The 13,646-nt window shown below is 36.3% G+C and overlaps 1 protein-coding gene across 1 annotated transcript; it reads right to left on the bottom strand.

Moving 5' to 3' along the window:
- Nucleotides 1-7,113: 7,113 nt before the first annotated feature.
- On the bottom strand, nucleotides 7,114-13,393 carry LOC127955996 (gastrula zinc finger protein XlCGF52.1). Its single transcript, XM_052553734.1, has 3 exons — nucleotides 13,353-13,393; nucleotides 12,505-12,639; nucleotides 7,114-8,785 (listed from the first exon to the last, which is right to left on the bottom strand). Exons 2-3 carry the CDS (start codon nucleotides 12,584-12,586, stop codon nucleotides 7,671-7,673), a joined length of 1,197 nt encoding a protein of 398 aa, XP_052409694.1. The 5' UTR covers nucleotides 12,587-12,639; nucleotides 13,353-13,393; the 3' UTR covers nucleotides 7,114-7,670.
- Between the last annotated feature and the right edge of the window lie 253 nt (nucleotides 13,394-13,646).

Raw genomic sequence — 13,646 nt, 5'->3', positions numbered from 1 at the left:
TTAGTGGATGATTTTGTTACAAAGAAGGTGAAGCTCTGCCCCAAATGCCTGAATCTTCTGAAAATATATATATATATATATATTGTGACACGTGTCCCGAGCTCTCGTCAGCGTCACCCTGGAAACAAAGCAGGCACACCTACACCTGCTCATCACAGGCTGAATGTCCACACCTGCACCCCATCAAACTCTGGCTTCATAAGCCTCACCGACAAACACAGAGGTGAGAGATATTTCCAAAGAGTCGGCTAACCGGTTTCTGTTATTTCCCCAGACAGCAGTGTGTGACTGCCAGCTAGAGTCCTGCACGGGTTAGGGGTCCATGGGTGACCCGCAAATTTGGCTGAAACGGGTGAAAAATATTCAACCGTGTCGGGTGCGGGTCGGGTCGGACACAGGGGAAACATAGTTCTAAACATGGGTTCAAAACAGTCATGTGTAAACATAAAAATAGGCCTACGTTCAACATTAAAAGATAAAAAAAAATCACAATGACTGCACGAGTCATTAGTTAACAGATCCCGTCCTCGGGCCGGGTCGGGTCAGGCCCTTGATAAAGCATGTCACGTGTCATGCGCAGCGTCTCGTCCACTCGCAGTCTCGCATGCGTGACGCATCACACCTGCTGTGTGTGCTGTAGCCTACTATTCAGTAGATTAAGTGCAACATGGAGCTTGAAGAAGCAAAGAAAAAAAAAACAGGAGAATTAACTTTGAGCAAGTTTGGAGGAAAATCGGAGGTATGGAAACATTTTAAACTAGTTGTGGGGAGTGACAACATATGTGTTGGCTTTGTCTCGTGCATTAAATATATATATATATATATATATATATATATATATATATATATATAGCTCCCCTTAGCACAGAAGCACCTGTGGCGCCGCCCCTGGTTATAACGGCCCATATATTAAAAATAGTCGGGTTTAAATCAGGCTCGGGCTCATAATTACAGTGAACGTGTCGGGCTGGGCCGGGCTCGGACACAACGTGCTCGGGTAGGGTCGGGCTTGATTTGTTGGGCCCGATCTAAGCTCTAATATATATATATATATATATATATAAGCAAGCCTATTTCAAAATTTGTGTAAACAAATTATATCGCGCATACAGCTCAAAACTAACGCGATTGTTATAAAGGTGTTTAAACAACAATTTGACAATTGGAATATCAGATGAATGTGGGCCTAATCTAGGTTGTTTTTCAGTCCACATGCATTTTATATTTAATATGAGGGAAATTTTTTGAAATGTGAAATTAATAATTCACTTGGAATATCTCTAGGAATTACAACTTTTCTTGAGAAAGTGCTTTGAAAGTTTGTGAACGCTGAACTCTGAAAGCCTTCAGATTGTGTCACCCCAAAGTCACATGATCAGTACTGCTTCCCAGCTAGCCGTACCATTCAAAATCATGTGCATTTGGCTTTAGTGGAAGGAAAGTACTCTGGTCTTGAGCAGCTTAATTTGGAAGTTGAAGAAATGGAAAGAAGATGATCCTACTGCATCCTTTTTTTCAGAAAATGCTCTGAGGCCAAAATCATAGACATTAAAAACTCATCCCAAGATGTTGACTGTGTCAGTAGAAGATGAGGAGCCTACCATGCAGAACATATTTTTATTTGTACATCAGTCCCAAGAACAGCAGAAACGATATGGAGACATGGTTCTCCTGGATGCCACATACCTTGCCTTGCCACTTTTTTTGTAGTTGTCAGAACAAACCTGCTGCAGAGTTCATCTGTGAAAATGAGTCCACCATAGCAATCTCTGAGCCTTTGTCCTTGATAAAGAAAAAAAAAATGGAATGATGCCTTGAATCCAAAACATTTCATGACTGATTACTGCCAACAAGAATACCAGGCAATTACCTGAAGATTTCGGGTACTAAAACAGTATCATCTTTAGTTGAAATGATAATTACTGAATTCATACCTGAGCAGCTCCTCTCATACGCTAAACTTAATTACACGTACAGCAGTGAACACAAGGTCTACAGTGCCGAGTTCACTTGGGACCGTCCAAGAAGCTTTGTGCAACACTGCCGGAAAAGCATAGAGTCAGCTGCTTATTATACCACCCAAAATCTTTAATAACAGAGCAAGGGTGTATATGAACAGTCATGTGACTGGTACTATGTATACCTTGGAGACAAAGACCATTTTCCATCATGTGAATGCAGATCTTTTAAATAATCTTTTTTTACCCTGCAAGCATTTGTTTTTGGCACTTTGCTATTTTCAAACACACTGAAAGCTCATGGTACTCCTTGTGCCCAGATTACATCAACAATTTATATGTCACTCTTGACTCAGATGTGGTATCAAGTCAGAAACACATGCAGATAAAAGAAGTGATTGACAAGAGCAAGACTGTGTATCCTCTGGCCAAAGACGGTCTTGACATTCAATGCTTGATCATGGATGTGGAGGCAAATGGAGTTTCCACTGCACAGTGTTCTACAAGAGAAATTAAAAATTCTCCTGTATCTGTTATACCTATGCACTGATCTTGAATTGTTGTGAAATGTGACTGCAGTCACTGATGAACTTGCAGGAAAGATTAACTGCTCTGTTCCAAAGGAAGATGCTCTACCACTTTTAAGCAAGATAGATGATGTGAAGCTGAAACTTTGTGTACTTCCAACTTAGAAAAGAAAACGTTGAGAGCCAAAAGAAGAAAAATTGAGAAAAGAAACTGGTAAGATCCTTGAGGGTAGAATTGTTGTCTGTGTCCAATTTAAAACATGTCATTCATTGCAGCTATTATATGTTGCAGGTGTAACCCCTTTCTCCCAGGTTTACCTGCGCAGCACCTACTTGCTGGCCTCCATTACACTCACACCACTAAACCTCTCTCCCACCCGGGTCATGGCACCAATTTAACCCCTCTCTCCCGGGTCCTCACTGCCCCACCTCGCACTCGCTCTGAGTGGGCCTTGAACCCAGGTCTCCGGCACGGGAGGCGAACACAATAAAAAGGAACCTAAATGACTGCAGCCACTATCCTCTGTCGCTAGTTTGTGTCTTGAGATCGGGGAGTGAGGTTTATCTGTACAGCACCTTGATGGCCGTTACACAGGTGACACTATTGACCAGTCTGGTTCTTTGAAAGAAAACTTGCTGACAGACTATGCTACAATAGTTTTGCAAGGTTAGAAGTAGGTAAAAGTTACAAATTGATTATACTGTAACTATGGGAATGTAACTAATTTAGGTGTTCCTGCATGCGATATTTAAAATGTGGTATTATTTGACAGGCTGAGACACTTCTGGCAGAGCTGAACAAGCATGAGAGTGTTGAGGTGGACCGTGGAGGTAGATTGTTTGAAACATCCTCACTGGTTAAATGATAAGGTAGAATTAGGTGTCATAAGCTTATTAAAATCTTCAAAACTAAGATTCATTTTTTTTTGTCACAGTTGATGAATGCTTATTTGGACACTTTTAAGCTTGAAAACAACACCAAAACCAACGTTGGATACCACTGTTTCAATATTTCTACCTACATGCCTCTACTTTGGGAGTGTGTCAGATTTGACTCTTGGATGTTTGAAAAGGTGATTATGACTAGTGAAAATCTTTATGTTTATGTTTTACACATTAGCACTGGGAGTAGTAACTAGTTTGTAAGCTGAACTTAGAAGCAATATATATTTCTTTTCGTTAGCTTTTGGGAAAAGAAAATTGATTACTCATGTTATTATAAATTATATATTTAGCCACTCCTCTTCGTATCATAGATTTTATGGTGAATAAAACTAAAGTGGCTGTGTTCGTAATGGCACACTAGCTTACTGCTCAGTACACAATTTATGCTGCCTACTATATTTTTAAGAATTATATGTGAAACTGTATACAATAAGCACAAAATGTTTCAGAGTAGTATGCTACAGTGTTGTCACATGACAAATACTGAACCTTAATTCAGCACAGCTGTCGAGATTGTTACCTTACAAATAAATTTTGCTAAGCATTTTTTTTAAACAAAGGATTGCTATATCGCCCAATTGAACTCATTTAATAATTAATTAACTTTACATATTGAACAGCTGAATACATTTTTTTTTTTTTTTTTTGCAGTTACATTAAGTGGAAAATGTAATGTATTCTAGTTACACTAAATGTAAATAATGATAAATTGTGTTTACACTAAAATGGCAGTATTTTCTTTAGCAATAGGCTAAGTGTAAATGGTAGTTAGGTGGCAGATATTTATACTTCAGTACTGTAGTACATTAAAAAACAGTATGCAACAACATTGAGTGTAAATTATCATATTTATTAATATCAATAAATGGATGTTGCCTTATTATGACAATAAAGTCCTAAATACACCTATCACGAACCATAGCCAATATCACTGTATGGAGGGTTTTATTTCTCATTTTCAAATATTTCCTTTGTTTTTATTGAAAATTAATGCATTTCCGATCTGATATGTGGTGGGAAAAGGAGAAGAACGAGTTCAGCAAAAGATGGATTCGAACATGGGTTGATTGCATAAATTACTTCGGGTTTAACTCGATATGCCGCTGATACTACATATTTTCAGGCATCTTTTACAGTGCTGTAAACTCTGCCTACAAATTAGGCTACTTGCACTTAGAGTAAGAATTCTATTGCATAATTGCATTTTGTTATTTAGATGTTATCTTAAACGGATAGTTCACCCAAAAATGAAAATTCATTGATTACTTACCCTCATGTTATTCCAAAGCCGTCAGACCTTCGTTAATCTTCAGAACACAAATTAAGATATTTTTCATGAAATCCGAGAGCTTTCTGACCCTCCATAGACAGCAAGGTCCTACATCCTACCACGGCCAAGGTCCAGAAACGTAATAAGCACATCATTTAAATAGCTTTGACAACAATTTTGTTTGCAAAGACACAAAAAATAATGACTTTTAAACAAAAATAATTCATTCAATTATTAATTATTCAATGATTTCTTCTCTACTGGGAGATTCTGCCATCATTATCGAGAGTAACACAAGGCTTGGTGCGGTACTGCTGACTAGAAAAGCTACCTGAAAAACTATGCTCAAGTGCACCGAGGGCAAAAGCTGCTTTAAACTCAAAGGATGGTCACCAAATGCTGATTTAATTAAGTTAATAGAAGTTAAACTGATAAAGAAAATCTATTTATGACATTATTTTGACAGCATACTCATTTTACAGCATTTTTACCCAAGGGCCAAAAACTTTTCACAGTACTGTAGTTTGTTCTGTTTCTTCATGTCATCCCAGACAGACTGGATGATAGTGAGATCAGATCACTGTGTGGACCACTGGCTTGTTGTAAGCAAAAATCTCACTAGATTATTACAATTAATGGCAAAATGTATGTTTGGAAATGTAAACTGATATTTTCTACTGACACTCTACAGCAAAAGATATCTGATTTAAAACAATTTTTTTAGCTGGTGAAAATGCTAGTGTTCTAATAATTTTGGCCACCACTTTCTCTCTCTCTCTCTCTCTGTGTGTGTGTATCCATTAAGAAGAGGCCATTTCATTCTTACCTTTATATTCCAAGAAAAGTCAATTCATGAAAAACTGGCTAGTAAGGTCTGGAAGGTGTGCATTACAGCAATTATGTAAACAGGTCCTGTGCTGCGTTCATCCAATCATGTGTTTGGCTTGAAGCGACTTAACAAAAACCGGTCAGTTTTTGACATCAAAGTACCATGACAGCTATAGATAGCAGATGGTTCTGTATGCTTTCGAATCACTCTCACTTTACTTTGATGTCACAAACCGATTGAAATGACAGGTAAGGAATACCCAGGATGAATTGTTAACCATAGTTAAAGTATGAGCAGTGTGAAATAAGAAAAAACTGGATTCCCTTTACCCAGGGTTTAGAATGACCCATTTTCACCTTTTCTTTTTACTACATAAATGGACATCTTTTATGTGGCATTAATTATTTTTAATTTATCTGTCCAGAATGCTCTTGCCCTAACCAGAACCATCAATCCCAGACAACTGACACAATGCCAAGAAGTGGCAATGAGGAAGTTTTTGTACAACAAACTGAAGCAACATTCCTCAGTTCCAACTGTAGAGTATTTTTCCAGTGTTTTGGTTAAGACACCAGTGAGTGCATGTTTCACATTTTTGCGAAAGATTAATAAATGGCTCTTTAAGGTAACATACTTGATTTTGAGTGATTTCTATTTTAAACAAAACTGCTTCCTTAAACTTCTCAAAAATATGTTGATAAAAAGCTTAAAAGATTTGTACAGTGGAGAATCCAAATTATAGAAAAACCAACAAATGTCTAAAATTTTAAGGTCACTGCTTAGTCCTATTTGAAGTTATCTTTACAGGATTAGAAGGGCAGTTTTAAGCATATTTCATAAATTAATTGTATTCTGAAGCGAGGTATAAAAAGGTTAAGAGACATTTGAAAAATGACTGATCAGAATTAATCTGGCACTAATTATATGACAAACCCTATTTAACAGGCAGCATTCCTCTAATTTTCACTGAGATTGCAAGACGGCTTTCTCTAAGGTGACTCAAATGCTGCGACAGTAGGTTGTCCAAACGAAGGCCAAAGAAAAATTGGTCATTTAAAATTTGTGATTTCTCAAATATTGTAGGTTCAAGTCCCCAAAAGGCTTGTCATCCACGTAAGTCAAATGCAGGATAATGCGAGACTCTTATTATGCAATTGGTTCCACACTTCAGCTGGAATTGCTCACCAGTCCAGCGCTGAACAGGGTGAGGATCTGTCTCTGCGTACATATAATATGTAGAAAGTTTAAAAAAATAACAATTGAAATTGGTTTCTTTACTGTCACTATTGATCACTTCAATGTATCCTTGCTGAATAAAAGTTAATAAAAATAAAAACTTACTGACCCCATACTTTTGAAATTTAATTTCTATTGTTACAGAAGCTTTCTATTCAAATAAATAATGTTCTTTTAAACTTTTTATACATCTGTGAATCAGAAATGTTTGTTGAGCAGCAAATCAGCACATTAGAATTATTTCTGAAGGATCATGTGACACTGAGTAATGATGCTGAAAATTCAGCTTTGATCACAGGATTACATTTTATGTATACACACACACACATACAGGTGCTGGTCATATAATTAGAATATAATCAAAAAGTTGATTTATTTCACTAATTCCATTCAAAAAGTGAAACTTGTAGCTACATTATAATCATTCATTTCACTGTTATATGATATATTTCAAATGTTTATTTCTTTTAATTTTGATGTTTATAGCTGGCAACTAAGGAAAATCCCAGATTCAATATCTCAGAAAATTTGAATATTGTGAAAAGGTTCAATATTGAAGACACCTGGTGCCACACTGTAATTAGCTAATTAACTCAAAACACCTTTAAGTGGTCTCTCAGTCTAGTTCTGTAGGCTACACAATCATGGGGGAGACTGCTGACTTGACATTTGTCCAAAAGACGACCATTGACCCCTTGCACAAGGAGGGCAAGACACAAAAGGTCAGAGATCAGAGATAATTGATTGCCCAAAACGTCGCTCACAGAACTAAGCAGAATGTTTACTAAAGTTTGACAACTGGGCCACTGTTGTCACTTTACAGTGAGATCTGATTAGTCTCACTGGTCAATGGGAGAAACTGAAAAAGTCTTCAGTGGAGGGAGTACACAGCCATGAGCCATAAATTACTTTAGCAGAAAATCAGACTTATGATGTGAACGCAGCCTTAATTTTACACAGATACGTGTTTTCTGGTGCCATTTTAAATTGCCAAGCCATTGAAAACCCTTTCCACACAAAGAACATGAGTAGCGTCTCACATCTGCTTGATTTTTCAGGTGTATCTTTAAGTGTAATGGCACAATAAATTTTGTAAGACATGGATCACGATTAAATCGCCTTCTTCCAGAGTGACTGAACTGATGGTTTTTAAAGCGTCTCCTTTTTCTAAACATTTTGTCACACTCAGACCTCTGCAACTTCATTCCGGAATGAGTTTGCAAATGACGTTTCAGGTCTCTCTGATACGTGAAACACTTCTTACACTGAAGGCATGTGAAAGGTTTCTCTCCAGTGTAAAGTCTCATATGAATCTTAAGACTTACGTTATGTCTGAAACTCTTTCCACAATGTTGGCACATAAAAGGCTTCTCTCCAGTGTGAATTCTCAAGTGAGTCTTGAGGTTTCCTTTAAGTGTGAAACTCTTTCCACAATGATGGCACATGAAAGGGTTTTCTCCAGTGTGAGTTATTACATGCGTTATTAGGAGTTTGCGGTTTAGGAAACTCCTTCCACACTGTTGACACACAAAACAGTTGGCTTTTGAGTGAATCCTCATGTGGTTTTTAAGGCTTTCTTTACGTGTAAAACATTGTTCACACTGAACACATATGAATGGTTTCTCTCCAGTGTGAACTCTCATGTGAATCTTTAGATTTCCTTTGTGTAAGAAGCTCTTTCCACACAGTTTGCAGGTGAAAAGCTTTTCTCCAGAATGAATTCTCAAGTGCCTCTTCAGACTTCCTTTTTGAGTGAAACTGCTTCCACACTGTTGGCATGTGTAGGGCTTCTCACCAGTGTGAACTCTTACATGCCTTTTAAGGCTTCCACTTTCAGTAAAACTTTTTCCACACTGCTGGCAGGTGAAATAATTTGTAGTTCCTGTCTTTTGAGCTCTTTTTTGTGAAGAAGTCATTTCAGTTTGTGAACACCTAAAATGTTCTCCAGTTGTGAAATCATAATGTTTCTCTTCTTTTGATTCGTTTTCATTTAGTAACTCTTCTTTAAGTGGCATAAGGTCTAAGGCAAAAAGAGACAAATACAAGTTATTTTCAGGTTAATGACCTACAACAACAAGAAGAAAAAGAAAAAAAAAACTTTAAAGCTTAAGAAATGTACACAATGTATGACAGATCCTATACACACTAAGATACTGAAAGAGGTTTTCCCTGTAATCTCAGAAACTCAATATTAACTCTGTTTTTTTCCTTAGGATTTGCCAATAAACATAAAAAAACACACAGCTTGACCCAGGGGAATTGGTCATTTATCGACCTCATTTATAGATCTCAAATCTGCCATTTACGTCTAGAATATTAGAAATACTGCATAGAAAGAGAGAAAAAATACATAAAAAAGAAGGGAAAAAAACATACTTTTGGCATCTCATTCTGTAGAATTATACAGCATTGACCATTATATTTTTGGACCACTTGTGAAATATTTTGGAAGTAATGGACAAGCATTAGCACAGTTGGGTCCTATTTACATGACTTTGTGTAAATTAAGAGATATCTCATCAAACACAAGTATGGAGTGGCACAGGGTTCAGTGTTAGGTCCTCTGCTCGGCCTTGTTTACCTCTCCCAAGAAGCATTATTATTCGATTTCACTGTTATGCTGATGATACCTGTATTTATATTTCCAAATTACATGTTTACATCCTGCAGAATCTGTAGAAAGCTAATAATTTTAAATATAAACATAATTTTGCATAACATATGTTTACAAGTAGTCCAAAAAGCAATGTAATACGTGAATTAATAAAAATAACACCAATCAAAAGATTGCACGTTTTCTTAACCCCCGTACTGTGCTGAAAACACTTTTACCTAATTTGGTGTTGCTGGTCAGAAATGACCAGTATTTTAAAACTTTCTCATTATGCTACGGTCATGGCCAAAAATATCGGCACCCTTGGTAAATATAATCAAAGAAGACTATTAAAATTAATCTGCATTGTTAATTATTTTGATCCTTTATTTTAAAAAATTCACAAAATGTTTAACTTTCAATGGATAATAATAATTTTAAATGGGAAGAAATATCAATATGAAATAAATGTTGTTCTTTAAAACACATTGGCCACAATTAATGGCACCCTTTTATTCAATACCTTTTGAAACCTTCATTTGACTGTTTAACAGCTCTAAATGTTTTCCTATTATGTGTGATGAGGTTAAAGAACACCTGACAAGAGATCAGAGTGTTTAGATTTTTGTACAGTTGGAAGATCTAAACATGGACCATTATAAGATTTCTAACAGAGTCAGTCACATTTCGATTTTTATATCTGTTGGTATTTGATAGAATCAAAGATGCCATGTATCTAAACAAGATGTCCAGAACCTCCAGCAGATATATAGGCCCACGACATTCAGCTGTATATTCCATTGTAGACATGGGGAAATTTTTATCCCTGTGTTTACCAAACCCATCTTGAGTGTTTGCTGCTAAAAAGAATTTTTTTTAGTTTAATCTGACCAAGGAACCGGTATGCACCGAACCGAATCAGAACACAGATTTCGGTGCTTATTAAATGCCTGAGCGATCGATTTAAATATTTGTCCTGGTTCTCCAAAATTTACACAAGAAGCATGGGCATTACTAGGCTTTTTTTTTTTTCGGGTGGCTATAGCATTTAGCTCCATAAACTGTACACAAATTCGTGATCGCCTTAAGACCGGTTAAATTTCATATGAAAACGACGGCAGACTGATGAACAAAGCAAGAACAATCCTTCTACAGCATTTATAAGTCTTAGTTCATGTTAATTTCAACATTTACTAATGCATTATTTAAATCAAAAGTTGTGCTTGTTAACATTAGTTAATGCACTGTGAATTACCATGAACTAACAATGAATAACTGTGTTTTCATTAACTTACGTTAACGAAGATGAACAAATACAGTAATAAATGTATTATTCATTGTTTGTTCATGTTAATTAATACATCAACTAACATTAACTAATGGAACCTTATTCTAAAGTGTTACCAAACATTCATTTCATAGAGAATCAAAAGGATTAACAATTAGCAGATACATTTTCACAGCCTCCTTTGATCATAATTAATAAGGGTGCTGATATTTTTGGCCATCACTGAATATTATCACCAAAACTTGGATGCATTTTTTTTTTTTTTTTTGTCAACTTATTTTCTTTGAAGTAGCACAGGTTTTATATTTCTTTTTTGGAATGGATTGGTTGTAGGCCTCATTAATCTGATAATTTTAGCAATGTTCACTCAAAATAAACATTCGCTCAGATCAGTGAGGTATATAAAAAAAAATAACTTATTGATCGGGGGACTTGGGTGTACGTCACTGCAATATGCAGAATAATTTTGGGATTTAGAGCTGCCTGAAGTGTGCATGAGTAAATTTGTCTCCTTAGTCAAAATTGAGCAGTTAAGGCTCAATCCACATCCAAAAATGGTGACAGGAATTCCCCCAAGGGAAAATGTGTTCAGGGAAGTTCTCAAATGCTTGAAGTGGAGAGGAATGCATCTCGGGATCAGGTTTGGGATGAGATAAATGCAAAGCTGGTTTAGATCAGTGCTTCTCCAATGGACACATGGTCAACATACAAACATCAGACAAGTGTCAATGATGGAACTGAGTAACAGGGGTCCTCACAGGAGGTGAGACCCACAGAAAGGCTATTTGTACAATTCTAATTTTGATAACAACATGCTATTGGTAGGAAAGTCACTCCGCGGGGCGAAGCTAGGGTTGGCCACCCCACTCACAACTGCTGCTTCGGTCTCTTTTTCCTTGACAATAACTGCATTTATTTAGACAGAATGTCTTTATGACCACGTCAAACAGGAAACTTTTCAGACACGCACTCCACTTCACCTCAGTGACAAGCTCTAGTCAAACAAGTGAGGAAATGCTACAAGTGACAAGGAGCTTCATTAGAACAGTGAACTGCGGTCAGTGAACTGCGGTCAGAGGAGATGTTCACTGGCCTTATGTCAGTAAGTTAAAAAAATTTCTTGTCTTGTCAGACGTTATATTGGGCTTTTTAGCGTGTGCTCTTCTATTACATGCACAAATACAGTGGTGCACACTGTGGCCTGTACAATTTCATATTAAAGTGTGAATTAAACTATGAGCATGTGTTTCAGATCCATGTCATGTTCAGCGGAAGCAGCTCTTAAAGTAATAGCAGCCAAATACCCTTATAACCAGGCTGCTGTGATGTCTGTTAACCAAGGAACAAAAAGAAAAAAGGAAACCAGTAACTTTTCTAGCTTTAAGGATTCATCTATATTTAATTTAGAATTTAGTGTTTGATAACTTTATTTAATTTCTGGATATTTCCTAATTGCTGAAGGGCACAGTTAAGTGTGACATTTATTATAACAGGCTTATGTGATGATTGTTTTAAGTTCACTTAAATTAGAAGCTATTTTTTAAAGTCTAATAAAAGTTGAAATTCAAAATGTTGAATGTCTATAGTCAGTGGTTGAATATTAGGCAAAAAATAACCATTTCCTAGAGACATCAGTAAAATTTGTGTCAGTGATATTCTTCCTAATTTCATGTGTGACAATGTAACACGACCGATGCTGATTTAGTATAGTTGAATAACAATCAACAGTTATGAACAACTCAGTTCAGCTAGTATGAGCTTCCCAGGTGCACCTGCGAGCAGCATTAGTATTCGGCAGACCATTCAACATTTTAATGAGGTCAAAATTTAGAGTTCAGTTTTGAGAATGAAAACTAACCTGTTTCCTCATAATCTTCTTGTTTCACTCCGATTGCTTCTTCAATCCTCACATCTTCACTCTCCTCTTTAATATGTGCCATCTTTATATGGCATGAGGATCTCAACTGCTTCACCGGGAGTTTTTCTTTTTTCCCTGTGTTTGGACATCGTCATGTTTAATATGAGAACAATTAACAGAAAGAAAACTAAATCAATTCTAGTGTCTTATTGTATTGACCGGGATGGTAAACCCATTGCTGAGACATGAGAAAACTTCAGGCGAAGGGAATTAAAAATGGAAATGTAATGTTGATTGACATGTATAAATATTTATAAGTCTATATTGTGCTAAGAGTTATTGCTTGTGGCTAGATATTATGTTTTATACTGCTTTATATTAAGATATAGTTTAGGTGCAGGAGTTGAGTTAACTAAGCTATAGCCTATAACAGTTGAGGTTTGACATGACAGTTAAGGACTTTAACGCAAAAAAAACAGACAGTTCTTGTTGAAATTACAGGATTTTTAACGACAGACGGAGCGCGCAGCCTTCAACATACACAACAAGTAAATAGATTTGGGAAGCAATTTGTTTAGTTCACAAGAAAAGGGTCCGTTTCTACAGCGGTATTTGCCAGTCCTCGCATTCATGATATAGGGAGCGAAATAAGACGCACCTTAATTCATCTGTTTCTCATATGGATGCACTTTGCTCATAAAATAATTTTGGTTACTGTTAGATAAAACATAAAAATATTACATTCTACAATAAACAATTCATTTTCAGTTATAGTAAAAAGAAAAACTATAATTTTATCTGAAAAGTGCGCAAATATTTAAACACTTTCAACGCTTAAAAACACAAACCTTACTTCAGTCGAGGAGCGCGGCGCAGCCTTATGACGTCATCTCGCGGGACCAAAATAAAGCACCTTCATTTTTTTCATTTTAAAGAAAACAAATAGCACTTCAATAAACACGGTCAAAGTACATCCAGGACTACAATAATACACAGGAAAACATAAAACACAAACGAAAAATAATATGTAAAAAATACACACGAAAACGTAGAACACAAACGAAAAATAATGTGTAAAAAATACACATACATCCAGGGGTATGGGACACCTTAGGTTTATCCATTAAGTTTGAGATGATTTC

Source organism: Carassius gibelio, chromosome B4, assembly GCF_023724105.1.
Source record: "Carassius gibelio isolate Cgi1373 ecotype wild population from Czech Republic chromosome B4, carGib1.2-hapl.c, whole genome shotgun sequence".
NCBI classification, from domain to species: Eukaryota; Metazoa; Chordata; class Actinopteri; order Cypriniformes; family Cyprinidae; genus Carassius; species Carassius gibelio.
The sequence above is the reverse complement of the archived record's forward strand: the minus strand, read 5'-3'. Positions and strand labels throughout refer to the sequence as shown.